The sequence below is a fragment of the Mustela erminea genome, chromosome 2 (assembly GCF_009829155.1).
Source record: "Mustela erminea isolate mMusErm1 chromosome 2, mMusErm1.Pri, whole genome shotgun sequence".
Lineage (NCBI taxonomy): Eukaryota > Metazoa > Chordata > Mammalia > Carnivora > Mustelidae > Mustela > Mustela erminea.
Window position 1 is genome coordinate 99,290,855 of NC_045615.1, and position 24,541 is coordinate 99,315,395.

General features: G+C 58.1%; 2 protein-coding genes across 5 annotated transcripts in view; both read left to right on the forward strand.

Annotated features, from left to right (window-relative positions):
• HTT (huntingtin) overlaps positions 1 to 3,214 on the forward strand; it is a 137,883-nt gene extending 134,669 nt beyond the window's left edge. For all 4 annotated transcript variants that reach the window (XM_032333674.1, XM_032333675.1, XM_032333676.1 and 1 more), the window contains 3 exons: positions 1,065 to 1,227; positions 1,401 to 1,561; positions 2,437 to 3,214. In XM_032333674.1, the coding sequence (XP_032189565.1) occupies positions 1,065 to 1,227; positions 1,401 to 1,561; positions 2,437 to 2,650 (538 nt within the window). In that variant the 3' untranslated portion in view covers positions 2,651 to 3,214. The remainder of the gene's footprint in view (positions 1 to 1,064; positions 1,228 to 1,400; positions 1,562 to 2,436) is intronic.
• Positions 3,215 to 6,478: 3,264 nt separating this feature from the next.
• MSANTD1 (Myb/SANT DNA binding domain containing 1) lies at positions 6,479 to 20,532 on the forward strand. Its single transcript, XM_032333678.1, has 4 exons — positions 6,479 to 8,444; positions 11,575 to 11,839; positions 15,401 to 15,676; positions 18,021 to 20,532. The coding sequence occupies exons 1-4, from the start codon at positions 8,429 to 8,431 to the stop codon at positions 18,259 to 18,261; spliced, it is 798 nt and encodes a 265-aa protein (XP_032189569.1). The 5' UTR covers positions 6,479 to 8,428; the 3' UTR covers positions 18,262 to 20,532.
• Positions 20,533 to 24,541: the final 4,009 nt, after the last annotated feature.

Genomic DNA, 24,541 nt, shown 5'->3' on the forward strand with positions numbered 1-24,541 from the left:
GGTCCCCGGTTCTGACCCAGGCATCCCAGCCCAGGCGACATGATGCGTCTGTGGCCTTGGGAGGCCCATTGTGTGCCGCTCAACCTGTCCTGTTCCTTCAACTCGGTCTGCCAGAAGCATCTGGCTTTCACTGGAGCACACTGAGCAAGGTTGTCCCTGTGTCCACTTGGGCTGTGAGGTATTATGGAAAGCCAAGCACTATAGTCTATTTCTGTGTTGAAATTTAAAATGAGTATTTATAGCCATTCTTCCATTCTACACAGATCTGTCAAGCCGGGCCACAGCTGGGTGGCAGGCAGGGGAGCCCACATTCAGGTCCCTGTCTTCATGGACTTTGTGCCCCAGTGCTAACCAAATAGACCAGTGTTTTAGTGAGTGCCCTCAGGTGTGCTACTTGGTCATGCTCCAGACACGAGGTGGGGACAGCCGTGGGCGTCACCCAGAGCAGCAGCCTCACATGTGCCAGGCTATAGCCAGCATCTGCAGCAGGAGATCTGAGCACACCTAGAAGGGGGCACGGGTCCAGTTTCTGAGTCAGTTCTGGCACTTTCCGCAGTGTATGGCCCTCCATACATACTCACGTGGCCACCCTCGGGGTGTAGACTGAAGTCTCGGGGGTGAGGGGCATCAGCAGGAGTGCGTGCGGGCCCAGTCAAGGAAGAAGAAAGGTCCTTGCTGACTGCAGTGCTGTGGCAGCAGAATGGGGGCTGAGAAGGAGGTCATAAAGCATTTGGACATGGACGGAAATGAACGTAATGTTCTTAGGAGAACTCCTTAGGGTTCTTAGCTTTTTTTTTACTCTCCAATGGCACCATCTGAAACCCTTTCTGCTTATTACTTGGCATGACTTGGAAACCCCTCTCTGAGTCAGCCCCCACCATGGGGTGGGGGCACTGGGTCTGCGTTCACCTGCAGGTCCCCAGCGAGGTCAGCAGGAGTGGGGGAGCTTCGCCTCTTTGCTCTTGCAGGTCATGTCCTAGGGCCCAGGCCATCTCTCAACTGGTTTCAGACACAAGGCCTTCTCAGGGTGAGGCCAGACTCTGACCTGTGTCCCCTCCTTTTAGGGTCAGGAAAGGGTTCCCCTGTGAAGCCAGAGTGGTGGCACGGATCCTTCCTCAGTTTTTGGATGACTTCTTCCCACCCCAGGATGTCATGAACAAAGTCATTGGAGAATTTCTGTCCAACCAGCAGCCGTACCCACAGTTCATGGCCACTGTTGTGTACAAGGTGAGGGCATGGGGTCATGGAGCCGGGGCCCCTGAGGTTGACTCACCCAGACTTTTCAGACTGAATGCCTTTTACTATCTGCGTGTGCTGACCCAGTAGACTTGCCCGTGGGCCTAGTTCCTCACCTTTGAGAACCAGAAGCTTGCCATGACCCCGCCTCTCATCTTTCTCAGGTTTTCCAGACTCTACACACCACTGGGCAGTCATCCATGGTCCGGGACTGGGTCATGCTGTCCCTCTCCAACTTCACACAGAGGACCCCAGTGGCCATGGCTGTGTGGAGCCTCTCCTGCTTCTTCGTCAGTGCTTCCACTAGCCCATGGGTCTCGGCTGTGTATCCTTCCCTGGGTCCAGGCTGGCACACGGTAGTTTCTGTTTGTCAGCGTCTGGGTTCCTGTTTTCTGTTAGAGTTTTTACAAGGAATGCAGCTGTCAAATGACGTTTATCTTAAGCCTCGAGAGAGTGCAGCATTGGTAAGAGAACAGAAAGGCGAATGTTTACCACACTGACCAGGACCGCTGGGAGAGGTGGGGCGGGAGGGGTCCCCCGGGCAGCAGGAGGTCCCCGTGGACTCCTCCCGCCTGCCTTCGGGCCCTGTGCAGTTGGCTGTGTGGCTGATGCTGGTTTTCATTATTCCTGGTCCATTGTGCCTCGTGTCAACCTTGCGGGTGAAAGGCTTAAGTAAAGATCTAGTTCCCACCCCAAAAATGCTGGCTGCCAAAAGGGGATGTTCTTCTCTGGCAGCCTTCCCCCAAGACAAACGAGAGCCTCTGAGCAGACAGCGGTCCTGGTGCTGGCGGCTGGCCTCGCTCAGCATTGCCAGGGAGGGCCTGGGCTGGGGGGCCATGGCTCTGGCCTTCCTCTGTGGGAGCAGGGCCTGTGGGAGCATCAGCAGACAGAACTGTGCGGGGAGCCAGGCCAGGTAAGTACTGAGGAGTGGAGCACCCCCGCCTCGGGGCTCCCCTTCGCACCGGGCAGAGCCAGGCTTCTGGTTGCTGCAGCAGCGTCTGTTGGCCGTTCCCAGCTTGGCTAGCAGGAACGAGGTGGGAGGCAGCTGCTGCTGCTGTCCAGGTGCCCTGCCTCTGCTCCGGGCGGCCTGTGTGTAGACCTGTGTTGGGGAAGGACAGCCTGGTGAGGCCAGAGAGGCACAGACAGGAGACCATTCATTCTTCCCTCACTTGAGCTTTGCTCCCTTGACTCATCTGCCAGCCTTCCCCATGTCATCAGCAGGATGGGCAAGCTGGAGCAAGTGGACATTAACCTCTTCTGCCTGGTGGCCACGGACTTTTACAGACACCAGATAGAAGAGGAGCTGGACCGCCGGGCCTTTCAGTCTGTGTTCGAGGTGGTCGCGGCACCAGGAAACCCATATCATCGACTGCTGACTTGTTTGCGGAATGTCCACAAGGTCGCTGCGTGCTGAGCGCCCACGTGGGGCAGTGACCCTGGAGCTGGGGATCCCGCCTGTGTCGGCGCAGCTCTGCACACGGGCCTCCCTGCTCCCCCGTGTCGCATCGTGGCCGGGCAGGTGGTGTCCGGCTCTGCCACGTGACGGAGGAGCCCTGTGGCAGTGAGGCTCCTTGCAGGGAGCATATGCAGTAACGTGGGGTTGAGCCTGAGTCCTTGCGGAGGACAGGGCAGCTGTGTCACTAACCCTCTGTGCCGCGGCTAGTGCGAGACGCCAGCTAACCAGCCGTTCCCGTCCTCCCCATGCCCAGTGTGCTCGCGGCTGCCGGGCCACAGCTGCTCTTGCATCCAGGGCGGAGTCCTTGTGCTTGCAGGGTGGCCCGGGCCCCTCTGCTGTCCCACAGGCAGGAGGTGGTGCCAGCGGGCTGTGGGGAGCACTCCCCGGGCTCTGCGGTGTGTGCGGGTCCGGGGTGGGGGGGTTGCTGGGTACGTGACACCCAGCGCCATACTTCCCTTTCTCTGTTTTCTTCTCAGGATTTAAAGTTTAATTATATCAGTAAAGAGATTAATTTTAAGGTAACTTTCTCTGCCTGCGTAGAGTATGTGCATTGCCAAGTCTGTGCCGCACGCAGCAGCACCGGTGGAGGCTTCCCTGAATAGGGGCGCTCCCGCCACCACCTGCTCTCCGTCCCGCAGCTCCTCCTGCCGGACACCTGCCTTCCATATTAACACGCCAGCCGCGCTCGGTGGCGCACTTCACCCTTTCTCGCGTGTTCACATCTAGTAAGAATCTAAGGCTGTTTAATGTTGAGGTGTCTGCGTCAGGAACGCACACAGCCTCTCTGGGGATTGGAAAGTACTGGCCCCTGTCCCGTGCACAGGTGGGGTCTCTCCTCCCACCTGGACGGCTCCAGAGCTTCCACCCCAGTGAAGGTCTACTGTGCTGGTCCCTCACTGACAAGGCCAGCCCACCCAGCTCTGACAGTCTGTTGTGTCCAGTGACACCGGCCCGGTTGGCCTGTGACCCCATCCCGAGTGGAGTCTGGGCGGCTGTCTGTCCATGGGCCAACTGGCCGCTCTTGGGGTCTGGTTCCCATGTGGTCCCTCTTGTGTGTTAGGGCCCAGGCTCTTGGTCAAGGGCAAAGGTTGGCAGCCATTCAAGAAGGACCCCAGCACCTCCTAGGTGCCCTTCCCAGCTCAGCCTATACATTGGGCCTCCTTTCGGGAGGGTGCAGATCTGTGCCCAGTGGACCCAAGATGGGGCTCGATTGGAAGGAGCAGGAAGGAGACAGGACTGGGCAGTGGTTGGCTGGCCCATGGCCCCTCAGAGCCACTGCTTCTTCCCAGACCTAGGCCACAGGACGAGCTTTCTGTTTCCAGCCCCAAAGTAGCCAAATTGTCCAGTGCAGAAGAGGCCTGGCCGTTTGGGTTGACCTCTGCTGGACAGAGGTGTGGTGTACCTACAAGTGGGCCCGTGCTTGCTGTCTGACTAGGCTGGCAGGCTCTCTGCCCTCTTGGCCCCCAGAGACGGCACATCGTCACGTGGTGACCGCCACACCATTCAGCTTGGCTGTGAGTTCAAATGCAGGTAGTGTTTGGGGTATTTCATGGGGTAAGTGGAAGAGAACATCAAAGCCCTTTTCCAGAGTCTACAGAGGAGGAATATTGGTACATGGTTAGTTACCCTAACGTCTGGCCAGCATGGGCCTGACATCCCATCATAACACACGCAGCCAAACTGCCGGGAGACTCCTGAGCTGACTGTCTGCCCCAGAGCTCCCGTTTCCTTCTGCCCTTTCCTGCTGCTGCGGTTTGGGACCTACTGGGGTGCAGGGTTTTCCCGCCAGCCTCCACAGAGGCCCCACCGAACCAGGGCGTGAGTGGTAGAAATGGGTCCCATGTCTGAGCAGGATCGGAAGGGAACCTTAATGGAAAGTAGGTCACCATTGTTCCCGCCCCCGCTGGCCTCCCATTTCTTGACCTGCCATTTCCCATAAAAAGCCTGGTGGGATGTTTGTGAGTGCGGGGAAAGTGTGCCCCCACCCCCACCCGCCCCATTACCTCCGCGGCCCTGAGATGGGAGCACCGCGGGCCACGTGCTCTTCCTGCTGAGGTGTTGACATTGTAGGTGGTAGCACTGTGAATGGGAGGTTTGGAGCTGTTCCCCCTAGGAGCCATATCACTGGGCTCACCTGTAGGCGTCCCCATCTTCCCTTGTTTGTCACCGACCCGAGATCGTCATCTCTTAACAAGGGGGCCTGGAGCCCCGCTCTGGCCATGGGCGACGACCCACAATGGGCTGTGTGCTCAGAGATGGACAGGAATTGGCGAGCGCAGTTCTTAGCCATGGAGAGCAGATAGATGTGTGCCTGCGCAGACCTGTGATTGTACGTATGTCTCCGTATGCAAATATGCAAGGCTACCCAGGATGGCTGAGGCAGTTCTCAGAATTCGGCTTTTCTTAGCTGGCCACGTGGAGTTGGTTGCATGGCTGAGACATCTAGGAACCGTGTCATTGCTCGTTAAAATCCTGAGAAAAGGATCCGCCTTTCCAGCTCTCTGCACAAGGAATTAAAACTCTATCAAGTTCCTAGAAGTCTGTGGCAAGCAGCAGTCATCAATCCAGATGTTGTTGAAAATGCTAATTTGGCAGGTCTATTTGCAGTGGGGGAGTTGTTTTCCTGCTGACACTTTGAACACAGACTTGAATGAAACCAGGGCGATGTCCTTCTGCATGCCTTCCCCAGAAACGTGCCTCCCCTCCCTGCTGCCCCACTGTGGGCTGCCAGTGCCCGCATCTCCTGCCCTGTCCTATTTTTGCCAGCAAATGGATCCGGAGGATGAATGAAGCTGACCCTTCCAGACACCCCAAATGTAGCATCAGAAGGCCCTGCCTCTTAGAGGACCCCCACCGCACCCAGGCCCCCCCTCCATTGCAGATGTCACTTCCAAGGCCCCAAGGCCCCAGGGCAGCTTCTCCCGGGGAGCTGCAACGAGCCCTTGTGAGTTCTTTTGGAACAGACTCTGACGAAGCTTTCTTTGGTGGGGGTGGGGGGGTATCTCTGGTATTGTGGGGAGTGGAGTTCAGATACTGTGAGCACCTTCCCAGTCCTCACTTTCCATTGTGTCCTTCCCTCTGCAGTGAGCCCTTGAAGCCATGGCTCCCGGTCAGGGTGACTGTGGGGTGGTTCTTTGTGGGGGGCAGGGGGCAGCAGCAGGGGACCTGCCTTGCTGGAGAGCTCAGGAGGGCTGTGCTGCTGCTGCTGGCCTGGAAGATTCAGGGGTCACTTTGCCCTGTGCACCCGTCACCTTCAATGCAGTCGAAGGAACCCCCTCCCCTCCCCCGAGTGCTTCTGGGAACACCTGGCCCTGTACAGTCCCTGCTGTTTCCCGGTGCAAACTGGGTGGTGACCACTGGTGCTGGAGGATCGTGGCCGTCATGGATGCAGGTGGTTGAGCTCCGAGCTGAGCGGGGGCCCCCTGTCCACGCTCGCCACTATGCACTACGGTGCGGTCCCAGTTAGCGGGCTGTGCGCGCTATGGTGCGGTGCCAGTCAGCGGGCTCTGCACTCCTGCCACGCCACCACCACCATCCCCCCAACGTGGGGAGCCAGCAAGGCTGTGAGGGGCACGTCCCGGAGCCCTGACCTGGACCTGACTGTCCGCTTCCAAGAAGAGAGGGAAGGACTGACATGCGATATGTATTTAAATTTTTTTAAACTGCTGCAAACGTTGTGTATCTGAATTAAAGGGAAATAACACTACATGCTGCTGTGCGAAGCATGCTTGCTCCTGGAGAACCCCCGCCAGGGACGCTGGCCTGCGCCCGGGGTGAGGGAGCGGGCTGGGTGCGGGTTGGCCAGGTGTGTCTAAGAGGGCCCCACAGATGTGAGCCACTTGGGACGTTGCAATCTGGCCATCCCAGGGCCACGTGGCTTGGGCATTGTATCCGGCTCCATGTGTGTCCCGGGCCCTACGGGGTCATCAGAGCTGGCGCAGGGCTGGAGCCCTCATGTGGGCTGGGACCTGGCCGTTGAGCTCTCCTCAGGGCCCTGTCGGCAACCAAGCTCCTGGCCTGCCTATTTGCACTTCGAAGTCTTCGCCTTGGAAGACCTCACAGGTCCCCAAAGTCTTGCCTACTCCCCTGAATGGGGAGCTGCACTTCTTAATTCTGGGTGGGCCCCTGCTCGGGAGCTGTGGCAGTGGGTGTTGTAATCTTGGGGTGCAGCTGTCCTACCTCCAGCCTGCACTGACCACAACCCCAGGTGGCAGACTGATCTGGCAGGGTACTGTGTCTATGTTCACTCCTGTCCCGTGGGTTCCTGCCCGTCGGCAGTGTGGCCCCGCATCCTGCACCACAGTGGGTTCCACACAGGCAACACAGGCAACTTAGTCCCTGCCCTCAGGGTGGCAGTGTGGCCAAATGCACAGATCTCCCCAGGCTCCGTGGCAGCCCCACACACTGCCTTGCCCTGCACTGGGACCATGCTGGAGCACTGGACAGCAGGTGCTGGCTGCTCATTCCAGCGGCCCTACACATTTGATGGGGCGACTTCAGCTCCCTAGATCTGACTGCTCAGTGATCCAGTTCCAAGGCCTCTGACAGGCCCTATGAGTTTCCAAGACTCTCTCCCCCTTCCTGGTCCAAGCACAGACAGCCAGACACTGCCTGGGGCACCTGAGCACACCTGGCCTACTGTTTTTTCTAGAAAGCAGGGTCCCAGAGCCTCTGGTTTGAGTGGCTTTGCTGTTGCCCACACCCCTGTAGCAGAGGCGCCCTCCTCTGAGCCTCTGGAACTCTGCCGGGCATGGTGGAAGCATCTGGCCTCGCCCCCCAGGCAGCCTGGTGGAATACAACACCGTGGGAGGAAGCATTCCACCTGGGCCGCTGGGCGCAGATGTGGTCCTGCTTTGTGACATCCCCACGACTCCTCTTGGAAAGCCATGAGCACGTTTCCTGCAGTTTCCACTGATCTAGGCTTCAACAGCCCGGCCCCTGTCTGCCTGGATGGCACTTCCCCACCAGCCTCCCAAGCAGGAAACCTGGAGGCCACTCCCAATGGCCTGCTCCTTGCTGGCCGTGTCCTCTAGGGAGCCTGGGGTTCCCAGGCCAAGGGGCACTTGGGATGTGGGTGGGCCAAGGGGAGCCACTGGTGCAGGGTTGGGGCCTGCCCACCAAGGCAGAGGGCTGACAGGTAAGGGTCTGGGCCCCCCAGGGATGTAGGGAAAAGGGCAATGGTGCTAGCCTGGTGAGCTGGGCCTGCAGCACCCTGCCACCCCCACCACACACACACAGCACACCCACCCACACAGTGCTGGGCCGCAACTTGGAGCTTCCTCCCACTGTGAGCTGTGCCATCTGAGGCAATCATTGCCCCCTTCCAGTGGGACAACGCCCACCTTCTGGCCCCGCCCTCCAGGGCTCAACCATGCCACCCCCGCCCCCCACCATACTTTGCCACATTCCTTGAGCTTCCCTGCATTTGCCCAGGACGGTGTGTTTCCACTGCTGAACTCACCTGCCCACTGTGATGGGCTTGGCTTGTAGGTATCTGCTCTTGGCAGGCGCCAGAGGCTTCTTGTGGGCACACCTGCTTCCTACCCTGGGCCTGCCTGGCTGGGCCCCCAGCATGCGGAGTAACTCCTACCGAGCAACAGTTCACAGGGCCCACAGCCGTATGGCCACACGGGTGCCCTGGCTTCCCACTGAGGCTTCACCACCCTTCTTCCTGCAGGTGCTGCCGGATGCCCAGCCCCTGGCCCTCTGCTTCCCCATCCCTCAGAGACTGAGGCCATGCAGCTGTGCCAAGGTATGAAGCCCCTCCCAATACAGGACAGACAGGGCCCCCCCCCCCACCTAGCCAAGGCTGTACTTGGAGGCCCACCTGAGCACTCCCCTTTTGGGGGCTTCCAGTGCCCCCTGAAACCCGAAAAGACAGTTGGACTCCAGCCTCTTGCTGGGACCCCTCTGGACGCACTGGCTGGAGGGAAAACAGGACACGCCAACCCCTCTTCAAGGGCCCCTGTTTGCTGGAGCGCTGAGCACAGTGATGCCTGTGTGCCGGCGGCTGCCCCTCAGCAGCAATGGGACCAGCTAGCCTGCAGGCTGGGGGCCTCGGGGCAACAGCTTCCTGACGTGGCTTCACTGTCTCCAGCCAGGCCAGCTTGCTCGTCTCTGTCCTCTTCAGTGCTCTTCTGGCCTCTCCCTTGGGCCCCCACCCCTATCTCAGGAGGTGCCTGGAGGCAGCCCCGCTCAGCCCTGGGAGCCATGGGGGAAAGCCTTCGAGGGCGGTAGCGCTGAAAGCCTTTGCCTGAGCACTGGGGGCTTCCTGGAGGGTTCAGCAGCCCTGAGCCTTCCTGGGGGGTGCTGCCTGGGCAGGTAGCTGTGTCCCTGTGGCCCCAGGTGACCCCGGCGGCCCGGAGAGGAAGAAGCTCCTACAGGGAGCTGATGGCAGGGCTAGGCCTTGAACCAAGAACCCGCTGAAGGTGGGGCAGAGGCTCCTCTGTGCCTACACACATGCCCCTGCTGCCCTCGCCCAATGCACTTCCAGTTCTGACCCAGCCTGGACACCTCCTGCCCTTCCACCTGACAGTTCCCCATTCCAACCTCATCTCTCGGGTGCGTGGCCAGGTCTGAGGAGGACTTCTGTTAACCGTGGTAATGCCTGGACTTCAGGAGTCCCTCCCCCCCGGTTCAGGCCACCGCCAGAACCCCACAAATGCCAAGCAGCCTCATTGATGGCCCATGGATGCCAGAGCCTGGCTGGGCGCCTATGCCTGGGGGATGGGGCTGGGGCCTCTCCAGCAGGTGCGGAAGGTCCCTGCACATAAGCCACTGGGGTTTTACCTTTTAATTTTGAATGTTGGTGCCTTTAGGTGGCGCTTTTTCTCCATAATCCCCATGGGTTCTGTGGCCTTGGTCTCCTGCCTTGGGGGACCCCAGGGAGCACCTCAGCCCACCCCCTGCCTGGCTTTCAAGCCCACATTTACTCCCACCCCCCCCCCACACACTCCTCCAGGGATGGTCACACTGTCTCCCTGCCGGCTCCCCTTTGTGCTCCTGCAAGTGGGCCTTGCTGCCGATGTGAGCCTGGTTCTTTCCCTCAGCACCCTCTGCCTTCCTGGTGAGCCAGGCCCCCGGTAAGCACCCCTGTGTTGCCATGCAGAGCTCACTTTTGTCCTGTGGTGTGCCCTCCCAGCCCCGCTGATGCTGGCAATCTGTGGCCCCGGCCCTCAAGACATCAGAATGAGCCTTTGTCAAGCCCTGGTGGAGACCTGCTGAGGGATGGTGAGGGTCCCATGACCAAGGACCCCAGCCATGGCCAGTAGCCACCTTATCAGCACTGGGGGGGCCTCCCAGGAGACCCCAGGAAATGCTGGGGAAATTGGCCAGGCACACAGCAGTTTGCACTGGCTATGTCCTGTGTGCCTTGCCCAGGACCATGGGCACATAGGAAGGGTAACAGGTGTTTTTTACTGGGAGCCTGCCAGCCTGGGCTCCTTCAGGAGACAACACAGTAAGGGGTCAGACGCAGTTCCAAGCCAGCCCCTTACCCACAGGCTGACTTCACCTCTCCACCCCTTGGGCTTTTCAGGGGTAAAATGGGGATAACCATGAGGATCAAAGTGGGAGATATTATCTATAGCTCTTAAAACAGTGCCCAGGATCCAGAGAATACTCAAATTATTATGTTCTCACTTTTGCAAGTATTCTTAATCCAGGATCACACAGCTAGAGTAGAAAATAAAATGGCCTGGCTTGATGTAGATCCAATTGTCATGAGGGAAAAAGGGAAGAAAGACCAAAACCAAGTAGGAAGACTACAGAGAGGAGGTGATGTCAGAATAGGGCTTTGAAGAATGAGTAGGAGTTTGCCAGTAAGTCCAAAAGCCAAGTCTAGGTGATCTCTTGGGAAGGGAGGGGCTACCTGAGATTGGTCCCTTTGTTTGCTCATGTAGTTACCCAGCAAGACTTTAGCAAACCCTTTTCCGTGAGGTACTGGGGCTGCAAGGAGCACGCCACCCACTGGGCGGAAGCAGGTCAAGAGCAGATGGCGCTGAGCAGGATGAGGTTAGGGCTGTGCTGGGGCTGCCCAGGATGGGACAGACAGATAGACACAGCCACCTGCTGCCTACCACTCCCTGGCCTTGAGAACTGCCCTGACTTCTCTGCTCACCCCACATCACCAGTCCCACCTTCACGGAGGGAGACAGGCCATCCTGCCTGGGCTGGCCTTGGTGCATTTCCCATAATGAAGTGGGAGCGCGTTGGCCAGGAGCACGCTGGGTGTGGAGCATGTTGTAGGTAGGCAAGGGTCAGTGTGTGTGTGTGTGTGTGTGTGTGTGTGTGTGTGTGTGTGTGTGTTGCCACGGGTCCCCAGTGGCTTCTGCTCCTCTATGTCTACCCTAAGCATCCGCCTTGCTGCCCATCCTCCTCTCCGTCTCTGCATCTCCCTCTTCATTTGCCCCGGGCCCTCATTTTGTCCCTCCCTGACTCCCCCCATCGTGGGCCCTTCCTGGGTCCCTGGCCTGTGTGAGTGGGGCGGGGCGGGGCGGGGGGCCGTGGCCTGGTCCCCAGTCCCCGAGTCCAGGGAGCCCACTGCACGCCAGGCTCCCGACGGGCCGGGCTGGGAGGCGGGGCCGGCGCCGGGCAGCATGATTTGGGTCTGGCCCGCTTGCTGCAATATTGATGGCCCGTCAGGGCAGCCCTGATTCCTGCGCTTTCAGTTAAAAGGTTTCTGTTGTTGTAGCTTATGCAGTTGCTCTGTTGCTATGGAAACGTGACATCAAAATGACGTTTCCCGTTTAAAAGCTTTTAACTAAATTCCTGCCTGTCAGATGTAGGCCCCATTTTGAGCGCCGAGCTGCCTTCCAGGAGTGGGGCTCCCGCCCTGGTGTGCAGGCCACGGGCCGCCTGAGCGCCCTCTTTTAACCCCGCAGGTGCCTCCAGCATGGCGGCGGCTGAAGTACCCGGCTACCTGGTATCTCCGCAGACGGAGAAGCACCGGCGCGCCCGCAACTGGACGGACGCCGAGATGCGCGGCCTCATGCTCGTCTGGGAGGAGTTCTTCGAGGAGCTGAAGCAGACCAAGCGCAACGCCAAGGTGTATGAGAAGATGGCCAGCAAGCTGCTGGAGATGACGGGGGAGCGCCGGCTGGGCGAGGAGATCAAGATCAAAATCACCAACATGACCTTCCAGTACAGGTGGGCTCTAAGCGCCGCGTGCCTGCACGCCCCACGCCCCGCGCCCCGCGCCCCAGCCCCGCACTGGCCCAGCCCTGGCCCCGCATCAGCGGGCTGCCACCGGCCCCTCGGAGCTGAGTCAGGAAGGCCCTGTGTGGGCAGAGCCTGGCCGCAACACAGGGCCTGCATGAACTGCTGCCTTCTGTCGCCGAGGTGGGGAAGCTGAGGCCCAGCATGATGGGCCGTCGCCTGGCGGCACCCCACCCAAGGCCCCTGCCCAAGCCACCCACAGGCAGTTCCCACTTGGTGAGAGTGCATGCTGGTCGCCCAGGCATGGCTCAGCTAAGCAGGGAAACTGAGGCCAGGGGCGAGAAGGAGGCTCCACTCCCAGGCCTGTAGATCTCGCCTGGTGCTCACACTCTGTCCTTTCCAGCAGCCACCAAGCCCAGCTGTGAGCACAGCCAGCATGGTCCATGATTGGTGAGCCAGGTGTGTTGTTGGGCTGATGCTGGGGTACCCAGCAGGCCCCCACTCGTGGAAAGGGCCTTATTTGTGGAAAGAAGCCGTGGGGATCCAGGCCTGGCCCCACATCTGCCTCTACCCTTCCTGCTGTGGCTACCTTGCCCTGGCAGTCTGAGGGAGGCTGCTGGGTTGGGGCTGTGGACAGGGTTCCCAGGTGGGTGCACTCTGGCACCCCGTGGGGAGACAGCCCCGGGGCCACAGGCCCAGCACCTCAGGGGTGGGGGTGGGATCCAGGCCTGTCTGCAGACAGTCACTGTGTGCAGAGGGTCCTGGGCATGGCCAGGGTCACAGGTGTGGACTGGGTCATGGCCGTGGCAAGGGTCATGGGCAGGGCTAGGGTTGTGGTCAGGCCAGGGTCCTACCGGGGGAAAGGTTGCCCCAGAGCTAGGGGCTGTGAGGGGAACTAGCAGCAGAGAGAGTGGGGGGGTCTTAGGGCATACTGGCAGAGGTAGACCTGTCAGTGTCCCTGAGAGAGATGCTGTCCCCGGAGCACATGCAGGTACCCAGCAGCTCCCAGCTCCAGTGTCCTCCTGCTGCTCCTAGGGACTGCTGTGAGCAGAGGGCAGGGACTGCTGTGAGCAGAGGGCAGAGGCATTGTCAGGGCTGGGTGTAGACAGGGCCTGCAGGCTTGCCCTGGGCACCTTGAGGGGATCTGCCCTACCAACAGTAGACAGGGGGCCACCCCTTGCCCCTCCTGGCCTGCAGCTCCCAGCCCGTCTGGGGCCTGGGATGCATGCAGAGGCTTCCCAGGGCCTCTGACGTCCAGTTGCCCATTTTCAGTTGTTAACTTCTCATGGCCCTTGAAGGAGTAGTTCCAGGACGTGGACCTGCCGGAAGGCCCATTTCCACCTGCAGCCCCAGCTCCCAGGCAGGCCCAGGGGCCAGAAATGAGGCAGCCATAAGGGCCTGAAGGCCTCAGTCACAACATAAACAATGTTGAGTTCCAGCTACCAGCTTGAGGGCTGAGTTGTCCGTAGACATGTGTGTCCCCATCCCCCCCTCCTCCATGCACACGACGCACCCCTCTATGCCTCGTGGGGGGGGGTTGCCCATCTGACTCACAAATTCATGGGCTCTGATTGGTGTCTGGCCGAGTTATTAATTATTTATCCTGAGAGCCTTCTGCAGAGTCCCAGGGGAGGTGTTGTATTCCATTCCTGGAGGTGGGGGCTGTGGGCCAAGGAGGCCATAGGAGAGGAGGAGGGTGCAGCAGAGCTGGGGCCTGGGCCCTCCAGTGGGGCTCCATTCCAGATGCTGCTGGGGGTAAGGGCTCCATTCCAGATGCTGTTGGGGGTAAGGGGCTTCCCGTTCCCTGAGGGGGAAACTGAGGCCTAGAGCAGAGGAGGGACTTGCCCAAGCCTTTATCAGGCTGATGCTTTCATTGATTGACTAGTTCTTTATCTCCTTCCTCCCATCCACACCCAGAAAGCCACCCACAGCAAAGTCTTGTCTTATTTTTTCACTGTAGCTCTTTACATATTAAGGTTGTCAAGGTAAGGAAGCCTGAGTAGCTGCATACCTTGGAGGATGGTTCCTTGGAATACCTTTCCGGATTCTTCCGTGTCAGAGGCAGGCCTTCCTTCATTTCTCCAAGGAGTAGCCTGGCCCATGGTCAGAACAAGCACAGGGGGGGCCTCCGGAGGGGCTGGAGGGGAGCCTAGGCAGAGGCTGGATGTGGACCCCAGGCACAGTCCTTTACTTCCTGCACCTGGAATCTGTGTAGGCCTCCAGGGTGATGGGTGGTCCTGGGGTCAGGATACGAAGCAGCCATGCCTTTCCCTCTGTGGCCTGTGCCTGGCTTTCTGCTGAGGACATTCTGCTCAGTGGATGCTGTTCCTAAGGCCACCTCCTGCCGTGGCTGGCCTTGCTTACTGCCCTGAGCCACAGACCCCCATGCTGTCCAGGTGGGTCCATTTGCTGAATGGTCAGCTCAGTATTTCCAGTGACCAGTGTGACCAGGGGCCCATGCTGGCAGGAACCCCACATCAGGAGGCAGGAGCCATCCGGCCACAAGGGTTTCTGTAGCTTGAGGGCCTCCCTACTTGGGAGGGCCACAGACTAATGCTGGGTCAGATGGGGCAGACAACAACTTCCCCACCCCCAAATTGTGGCCTCCTTCCAGGCCTGGCCAGGGCTGCCCAGGTCTCCTGTAGTTGGGTCTCCCTTCCCTGAGCTCCCAGAATTCAGCCAAGGCGCAGGGACCTACAAGGTCTGTCTGCAGGGAAGAGCAGGATGCAGGGCTGGGTGGGTGCCCAGCTCACAATAGGCAGAGCTGTGCTGTGCATACCCTTGGCCCCTGAGTCTAAGTAGGAATGGGGGATGTCAGGCCCAGCCCTGCTGCCTCCTGGTACTTTCAGTCAGGAATGTTATCTAGTTGATTTGCTATTTGCCAGAACTGGCCAATGTCTTATTAAATTCTTGTGAAAACCTTGTGAGGAGTTTACTCTGCTCATGCCCATTTTACTGATGTGAAAATGGAGGCTCAGAGAGGTTAATGAACCTGTCTAAGGTCACACAGCAAAGTGGTAGAGATGAGCCACAGCTCAGGTCTGTTGGACACTGAAGCCTGCATTCTTTACTCTGTGGATCTCGCTTTTCAGGCATTCTCTTTAGAAAAACACACTCCTTCTATCATGTCTTACATTTGCTTTATATGATAGTTATCACAAGATTTTATTCCTGTGTTTGAATGATGTATTTTATTATTGCTGGTTAACTTAAAAGCAGGATTTGTTCCTTGTAGGGAGTTTAGAAATTACAGACCAGCAAGGACAGAAACAGTACAGCACAGCCCTGGGCCCCGGCGCTCACAGACGACCTTACTCATGTTTGGGGTGCGTGAGTCTAGTGCCCACATGGGATAGGTCCCCAGCCTGACTTCTTTCCCTGTCTCATGTCACCTTGGCCCTGGAGCCTGGCCAGTTTTTCTGGGGAGGCTGTCTGGCCAAGATGGTTCCCTGGGGCCCCAGTGCCCCCAAGCACCCCTCAGCCGAGGGCCAGGTGGAACAGGCCGGGAGCAGCTCCGTTTCTCACCCTTGGCTCTTGTGTCTCTCGTTTCAGGAAATTAAAATGCATGACAGATAGCGAGTCCGTCCCGCCCGACTGGCCCTATTACCTAGCCATTGATAGGATTCTGGCCAAAGTCCCCGAGTCCTGTGATGGCAAACTGCCGGATGGCCAGCAGCCGGGGCCCTCCACGTCCCAGACCGAGGCGTCCCTGTCGCCGTCTGCTAAGTCCACCCCTCTGTACTTACCGTATAACCAGTGCTCCTACGAAGGCCGCTTCCAAGACGATCGCTCCGACAGCTCCTCCAGCTTACTGTCCCTTAAGTTCAGGTAGTGTGTGTCTTCCTTCCCTGCCTCCACCTCCAGCAGGGCCAGGAGCCCGGCGGCCAGAGAGGGGGCTGGGAGAGGAGAGGGGCGGCGGCTCTGGGGCGGTGGCATCCTCTGCCATCCCTGGCTGGCTGCCAAGGCCTAGGTGGTATGCAAGGGCGCCCAGGACAGGGAGGCCGCAGATGGGGGGCCTCAGACAGGGGGCCCTCAGACGGGGAGCCTTAGATGGGGGTGCCACAGATGGGGGGCCTCAGACAGGGGACCTCAGGGGGTGCCTCAGAGGGGGGACCTCAGATAGGGGACCTCAGATGAGGGCCACAGATGGGGGTGTTGCAGATAGGGGGCCTCAGGGGGCCTCAGATGGGGAGCCTTAGATGGGGGTGCCACAGATGGGGGGCCTCAGACGGGGGGCCTCAGGGGGTGCCTCAGAGGGGGGACCTCAGATAGGGGACCTCAGATGAGGGCCACAGATGTGGTGCTGCAGATAGGGGGCCTTAGACAGGAGGCCTCAGACGGGGGACCTCAGATGGGGGCCTCAGATGGGGGCCTTCAAACAGGGGCCACAGATGGGGGTACTGCAGACGGAGTGCCACAGATGGGGCACCTCAGGAGGAGGCCTCAGACGGGGGGCCTCAGAATGGGGGCCACAGACGGGGGGCCTCAGGTGGGGGCCCTCAGACGGGGAGCCTCAGACGGAGGGCCTCAGACAGGGAGCCTCAGATGGGGAGGAGCTCAGACGGCGGACTTCAGACGGTGGGGGCCTCAGCTGGGGGGCCTTAGACGGGGGGGAGCTCAGACAGAGGCCTCCAATGGGAGGCCTCAGAGTGGGAAAGCTCAGATGGGGGCGCTGCAGACAGGGGGCCTCAGACGGGGAAGCCTCAAAGAAGGAGGTTTTGGACAGGCTGGTCAGACTGGGAGGCAGGAGATACTGAAGTTCAGGCTGTCATGTCCATAGTCCGGGTTTGTCTCCTGGCTCCTTCACTTTCTAGCTGTGTGGAAAGTCCTTGACCTCTCTGGGCCTCAGTCTCCTTCTGTAAAATGGGGATAAATCAGCACTTAGTCTGAGGATGGCTGGGAGTGTCACGAGAGAGAAGGGTGGGGTTTGGCACACGGAGGAAGACCAAGTGCTCCCCCACCAGCTCCCCAGTTTCTGGCTCCTGGGCTCCCCGTCACCCCCAGCAGACCCTGACCTGGGGTCTTCCTCCTTCCTGCCCTGGCAAGGCTGGCTGGGAGGGGAATTGGGCTAAGCCCCTAGAACATGCTCCTCAGCTGAGACCAGTGGGCATACCTGTCCCCTCTGCTGTCCTTCATAAACATCCTGCTTGGCCAGCACCAGCTGCATGAACCTGCCCTCGGGAGGCCCACAGACAGGTGCATAGGAAGCATCGCTCCGGGGTGTGGAGGCCTGGGGAACCAGAGGGACATTTGAGGCCTGCTTTCAGGGGTGACTAGGAGTTGGCTGGTTGGGGAAGAGAAGGCACAGAGCAGATTTGAGTGTGGCCCTGTTTCTTCCTCAGCCATGGGCTGTAGGTCTGTCAGATGGGAGTGAGATGAGGAGGGTCTTGGGGAGTGTGAAATCTGGGGCTGCCACTCCTTTTGTCTGGCACCCCTTCCTTGCAGTGGGTTTCTCAGCAAAGACCCCAAACAAAAATGCCTTTGTGATGGCCAGATGGAATCAGCTGGAAACTTGAGGGTTATGGCCAGGTGTTTCCATGGGCTGACCCAGTACCCAGATCCACAGCTGCCCCCAGGCACCACACCAGGGCTGGGGCATGGGAGCTGCTGTCCTGCCTCTGAGGTTGGCTGGGGCGCTGCTCTGCTTCAAAGCACAGGGCCCAGAGAAGGGGACTGGCCAAAGCCTTGGGGGGTCTGGTGGGAGGTGACTCGTTAGACCGGGGTGCTCACTGCCCCCCATCAGAGAGCACAGGGCCCAGCTACAGCACCCGCTGCCTTCACCTCCCTGGAACCGCCAGAGGTTCCAGTCCCCACGGGAGAAGCCACAGCACCCCTGTCTACCCAGTCCTTCTCATCTCTCCCCTGGTGTGGCCACTGCCCTCCCTTCCACCGAGCCCCACACCAGGCCTGTGCCCCCCCAACCCGGTCTGTGGGTTTGGGGCTGCTCCTGTGGCAAGATGTGCCCCGTCCAGCCGGGCTATGGGAGTTTGGATGGCCCTGGGACCCAGGTCACTGGACTGCCTCGGGTCCCACAGGGTGGCGGTGCGCACAGTCCCTCCTAGCCAGCTGCCCGGGGCCACCACGGGGTAGGGGTGGGGCGGTGCTGGGCACGTCAGACAGGTGGAGCCACGAGCCTGCGGCCCGCCATCCCCACGCGGCACTGTCCTTCCAGGTCGGATGAGCGGCCCGTGAAGAAGCGCAAGGTGCAGAGCGGCCACTTGCAGAAGAAGAAGCTGCGGCTGCTGGAGGCCATGCTGGAGGAGCAGCGGAGGCTGAGCCGCGCCGTGGAGGAGACGTGCCGCGAGGTGCGCCGCGTGCTGGACCAGCAGAACCTGCTGCAGGTGCAGAGCCTCCAGCTGCAGGAGCGCATGATGAGCCTGCTGGAGAAGATGATCGCTAAGTCCAGCGCATAGGGCCGGTGACACCGTGTGGGCCAGCTGTGCCAGGCCGGGGCCCGGGGTCGGAACGGACGGCCTTCCGCCCGCCCTGGGCTGCTCTGGGGAAGGGAGGCCGCGGCTGCCAGTCTCACTCCAGCCGGGTACTTCAGAAGAACTCCTGGCCTCTGTCCTCCAACACCGTCACCATCAGTGGTACTTGCAATGGCTTTTGATACTCGCTGTGTGATTTCTTGTGACTCCCTGGAAGCAGAACTCACGTTCTCAGCTCACAGGTTGATCAGTTCCAAACACGAACATCAACAGGGACAGGCCGGTGACAGCTTCAGGCCTGGAGCAGAAACCCTCCCGTAGGGGAGACGGCGGTCTCGTCTGACCCTGGGCCGAAGCCCAGAGAGCCCGCCGCCCTCACCTCGGAGCACTGGGTCCTCCGAAGGCCTCCCCATGAGGACACTAACAGAACAAGGCCGGGTGCCCATGTTTCAGTTCTCTGGGCCCAGGGAGGTGGCACCAATGAGACAGAGACCTGGCCTCATGCACTCACCCTCTGGTTGGGGAGGCAGCTGAGCAAGGAGGGCAAAGTCATGATAGCAGGCTGTGGTCGGCGCCGCACGAGGAGGGAAGAGCAGGGACGAGAAGGGACAAGCTCACCTCCCCGCCTCTATTCTGTCACCAGGAGGAAAACCTTTCCAGACTATTTTCTGCTGGCTTCCTCCTAAGTCTTGTTGGCCACTGGGGCTTTGGTTTCCCAGCTGCCAGGGATGCAGGGCTCCCCGCCTGGGACTGGCATATTGCTGCCCACACAGCAGGGTTCTGAGACGACCGGGCTGGTGACTTGGTTTGACTTACGATCCAGGAAAGCGCCTTCCGGGTGAAGGCAGATGTCCTGCCAGGAGTCCTTCCCAGCCATCCTGGTGTGATAGCAGCCAGCTCATCTGATGCTGCTGTGGTTGCCCAGGGGGTATGAGGCCAGTCCCAGGCCTGGCTGCGGTGGGCAAGAGACTAGGCAGCCATGGAGCCTAGAGGGGCCAGATAACCCCCAGCTCGGCCACCTTGGGGACCCCCCTGGCACACACACCAGGGACTCCAGCCACACTGCTTTGGGACCAAAGGCAGTAGTGCAGTGAAGGTGTGACCAGTGGTTCTGCTGAAGTGTGAACTTGTCAATTTCTGCCAAAATAGCCAGTGTCCCACCAAGGCCAGTCTTGGCTAGCAGCGCATCTGTGAACCTGTGCTGGGGAGGTAGGCACAGGACAAGCCTCAGCAACCGCTGCAACGGAGACCTCAGGGGCATCGTGTGCTGCCGACACGAGCTGGGGGCTGGTTTCAGGCTGTGCCTGAGCATCACCTAGGTGGCAACAGACTGCGGCTCTGCATGACCGTCCTGGAGCTCCTGGGGCCGTGGCCGTGGCGCACCAGTGTTCCCATAGCTGCGGAAGGCTGCGGGCGCACGTGTTATGTAGCATTTCTGCCTTTGTACTTAGGGGTCATTTGCACTGTTTTATTTTCCCAGCTGTCTCACTGAGCATGGAGTCCATGCTCACTCTCTCCATGTCTCGCTGAATTGGTGCTGCCACGTGCTCCATTGGGCTGGAGCAGGGCAGGCGCAATCTGGCGGAGGTCAGTAGTGCAACTGCCCACGTTTCTCCCTCCATAAACTGTATCTGTCGCGAGTCTCTGATTTCTTCTGTAGTTACAGAAGGATGTTGTGTGGGGGGGATGTGGCCATATTGGTAAATGCTAAGCTATTTGATAAGATCCAGCAAGACCGTCTGTTAATACCAAAAACTGAAATCAGGAACCAGACGAACATGCATCCTTCACCTTTATTATTATTTAACGTTGGCATTTTTAGCTAATGCATTAAGACAAACAAAAAAAAGCGGGATAAAAGAAATGAAAATTACCTTTATTTTCAGATGATATTTTTCTATTCCCAGAAAGCAGATACACAAGAGATCAAGAGCTCTTTAAACCACCCTGAACATGTGGATTATGAGAACGGAATATTCTGCTCATAGTCATGCTTGAGAACTGCAGGGAATCTATGAACAGGTTTAACCAGAACGGTCCAGGATCGACACAAAGGAAACTGTGGTTTTACCATAAAATCTAAAACAATTCCTGAGCGTGTGTGGAAACCACATACCCCTAAATGCTCCCAAGTAGTGTCATCATTTTATTAATGTAATTCCAACAATATTCTCAGTAACATTGTGGGGTTTTGTTTTAAAATGGAAGAAAGCTTTTTGTTTTGTTTTTTAAAGTGGGCCCCACACTCAGGGCAGAGCCCGACATGGGGCTTGAACTCACGACCCTTGAGATCATAACCTGAGCTGAGATCACAAGTCAGGTGCTTCACCGACTGAGCTGCCCCAGCAAGCCCTGAAGAAAGTATTTGTAAGTTCATATGAAAAAAGAATGGGGCAAAGAGTCTGAGGCCAAAGGATGGAAAGAGACCACCCAACCTCATGTAGCACCGGGAAGGCTGTGCTGTCTGTCTGAACCAGAAAAACGTCAAGAGACAGGAGCCCAGATGCTGCGAGGAACGATGGGCCCTGTCGTGAGTGGACGGGTGTGGGCCCCTCCATGCTCTGGGGGGGGAACTGAAGATGTCACCACTTGTGTTCCTGTGTACCCTCACAACCAACACTGACGCCCAACAGACGACTGTATGAGAAATTAAACCTAAGACTTAAAAATTATACTCATTTCAAAGTAACAATAAGCCCATTATATGTTGACATCAACGACAACTGCATGAAAAGTACATTTTCTAAAACAAAAGGTTTTCGCAGGAAGAGGGGCGTTGTGTTACACGCCCCCCAATCTCTGGCAGCAGGCTGCCCCCAGTGCTGCCCCGAGCAGCTCCCGATTCCGTGGGCCACAGGATGTGCAACCGTCCACAGAAGATCCCACGCCACATGGATAGGTATTTGGAAAAGAAAGGGATCTTTCGCTGACACCTGTGGGCCACTGTGCACACCCCTCCTGGAGGACTCCCCTGTCGTGCAGGCAGGTCGCCACATGAACTCAGTCCGTATGGTGCCCTGGGGAGCCCCGCCGTGCACTGGGCACATCATCCCGTTGCACCGAGTCAGGCCCGTCTCTGTGCCCATGGCATGGCAGACCCCCACAGAAATGTGCTCTCATCACTCTCCTGGCTGCTAACCAGCAGAGCTGTTGCTGGGGCAGGTGGTCAGGCGCGGGGCTGTGGGGGCAGCTCTTTTCCTTCTGATCTCAGTGCAAAAGCAGGAGTTTTGGCTCTGGTCACCACGACCACATGAGTTGTTCTCCTGGCGGGGACGGCTGTCTGTTTCCAAGAGGCACCCAAGTCCCTTCAGGTGAAAAGCGTGTTCCCGTGAAGAATGTGTCCTGCTGTCCAACAAGAGCTCCCTGGTGTCCAGCAGGAGTCCCCGCGCTGACCGACCCTGTGCTAGCTGCCTTCTCCAGGACCCCAAGCCCAGACACTCACACCACATGCAGGCCTAGCCCCTGTCCGTCGCTGGTGGGCCCAGTGGGACCCCACACGCCCCCCTCAGGTCATCTACCTACTTCCTGAAGATGTAACTAGACCAAAGCATGGTCCCATCCCCTGGCTGGCTCTGGAGATGCCTTCCCTTCCAGGAGTGTGGTTTCCTGGCACACCTCGGCTTGGCTTCCAAAACACAGATGCGTCATTGAGAGCAATGGGGGACTCTCCAGCTCTGTCGATGGGGGACACCATTTGCAGCCACTGTCCCACACTGGAGCAGACCCACAGGCCCCGGGAACAGTGGTCCCCCACGGACCTCATAGGGCACTAGGTCACCATCACCGCTGTCTTCCCAGGTGATATCCCTGCTCTGTGCCACTGCTGGTCTTCAGGGACCCCCCCTCCCACAATGTCCTGTTTATCCAGAGTGGTGACCCACCACCGGGTCAGGGCAGGGGAAGAGGAGGGAGCAGGTGCAGGGGCCCCAAGGTGAACCACGCATGTGTGTTGAAAGAGGAGGGAGGAGAGAATCCCGGAGATGCAGAGGTCATCTCCCCCGGAGCGCTGTGGGACTTCGGCAGCCTCCAGAGCCACGGCCACTCCCTGCGACAAGGGTGAGGGCGTGCTGGCCTCTGTGGGCCGGGCAGCCACACGCACCTCATTGGACATCCTGTGGATGTTCTGACCACAGCTGCGAGTGGGCCGGGGCAGGAGAAGATGCTGGCTCACCCTCTCCAGGACAGGTGGAGGACACCCGTGTTTGGGAGCAGGCCATGCCGTCTTTGGCAGGTTACCGCTCTCCTTTTGGAAAACAGCCTTTGGTGCCAGGCTTTCTGGCCTCAGGCAACCAGGGATCTCTTGGTCTCCAATGAGCCCTTCCTGGGTACCCTGGTGTGCGTGGGTGACACGCTTGGGGAGTGGGCATGTGCATCTGTTTCCACACTGAGCCTCTGTGCCTGCCCTGATTAGGGTCACAGGCACCTTCCCCAGGGGCCATACGTGGGGCCGCTCCCCTGCCAAGGGACAGATCCTTCCAGGCTCTTGGGAGTGGCATGGTGGACATCCCTGTGTGAAATGTGCTCGCTAGCAGGTGTTCTTAAAACAGACAAGACAGGTCTAGGGGAACTCAGAGTTGACCAGGAAAGTCCCCACGTTATGCTCCCAGGTGAGGGAGGGGTCCACTGTCACAGCACTGTCCGCGGACAAGGCTGGCCCTCCACTGTCGAATGGTTTTGGAATCCTGTTAAAAATAAGTTGCCCAGGGACCCCTGGCTGGATCAGTGGGTGGAGTGAATGGCTCTTGATCTCGGGGTTGTGAGTTCAAGCCCCACACTGAGTGGAGAGATTACTAAAAAATTTAAAAACCAATGGATAAATTGCCCCCAGATGTGTGTGTCTCCATCCACAGTCTGCCTTCTGTCTGTGAGCGATGATTTCTGTTCTTGTGTCAACATATAACTGTCGTAACTATGGTAAGTCTTGAAATCTGACATTGTCCATCTTTCAACCTTGTTACTTTTTTTACAAATTACTTGAATATTTTAAGTCCTTAGCATTTCCACATAATTTTTTTAAATATAGTAAACGACACACAGTGTAAAATCTACTGTTTTAATCAGTTCCGTGAACCAGCAAGTCTGTTCCCACGGTGGCAAGCACGCCTGCCCTCCACGCCTGCCCTCCACCCTCCCTGACTGACCTTGTGTCCCCAGGGAGCAGCATCCTGCCCTTCTCCACTCCTGGCCCTTGACACCTGGTACCTGACTTTCTGCCTCTGGGCACTCGACTCTCCCAGGCCAGGCTGTCATGAGAGGGTCGCACATCTGGACGCATCCTCCATGTTCACCCTTGTGGCAGCAGGCCCACCAGCCCGCGTGCGCACCAGCGGAGCACGTGGGTCCCCTTTCCCCACATCCTCGCCAACACTGGTTCTTTCCGGTCTTTCCGATGAGTGCCATCCTAATGGGATGAGGTTCTGCTTGGCATTTCCCTGATGTGAGTGCTGCTTGTATTTTATTTAGACTTTCACTTTATTTTGCTATTCTTTTTTTTTTTTTTTAAGAATCAGTTTGGGGGCCCTGTGTGTGGCCCCTGTGTGTGGCCCCCATGTTGGCCTCTGTGTGTCTTCTTTGGAAAAACATCTGTTCAGATCCTCTGCCTGTTTTTTTTAATTTTTTCTTTTTTAAAAGGTTTTATTTATTTATTTGACAGACAGAGATCATAAGTGGGCAGAGAGGCAGGCAGAGAGAGAGGGGGAAGCAGGCTCCCTGCTGAGAACCTAGGATCATGACCTGAGCCAAAGGCAGAGGCTTTAACCCACTGAGCCACCCAGGTGCCCCCTCTGCCCACTTTTTAATTAGCTTTTTTTTCTATGTGAGTTGTAACTAGCTCGTATATATTATGCAGTCAATTCCTACATGCAGGATCACAGGATCAAAAGGATAGGAATTGTCAAAATGCCTTCCCAAGATGCTGTCTGAACTACTGCAAACCCGAAAAAAGATGAAAACATCCCAGTTCATGTCTAAACCAACCAAAGCCTTAATACCAACCTGATTTTTTTATTTTGTTAAGTTTTTTTTTTAAAGATTTTATTTATTTATTTGACAGAGATATCAGGCAGAGTCGGCAGAGAGGCAGACAGAGAAAGGGGGGAAGCAGGCTTCCCGCTGAGGAGAGAGCCTGATGCAGGGCTCGATCCCAAGACCCTGAGATCATGACCTGACCTGAGCCGAAGGCAGAGGCTCAACACTGAGCCACCCAGGGCCCCCAAACTGATTCTTAAAAAAAAAAAAAAAAAAAAAAAAAAAAAAAAAAGAATAG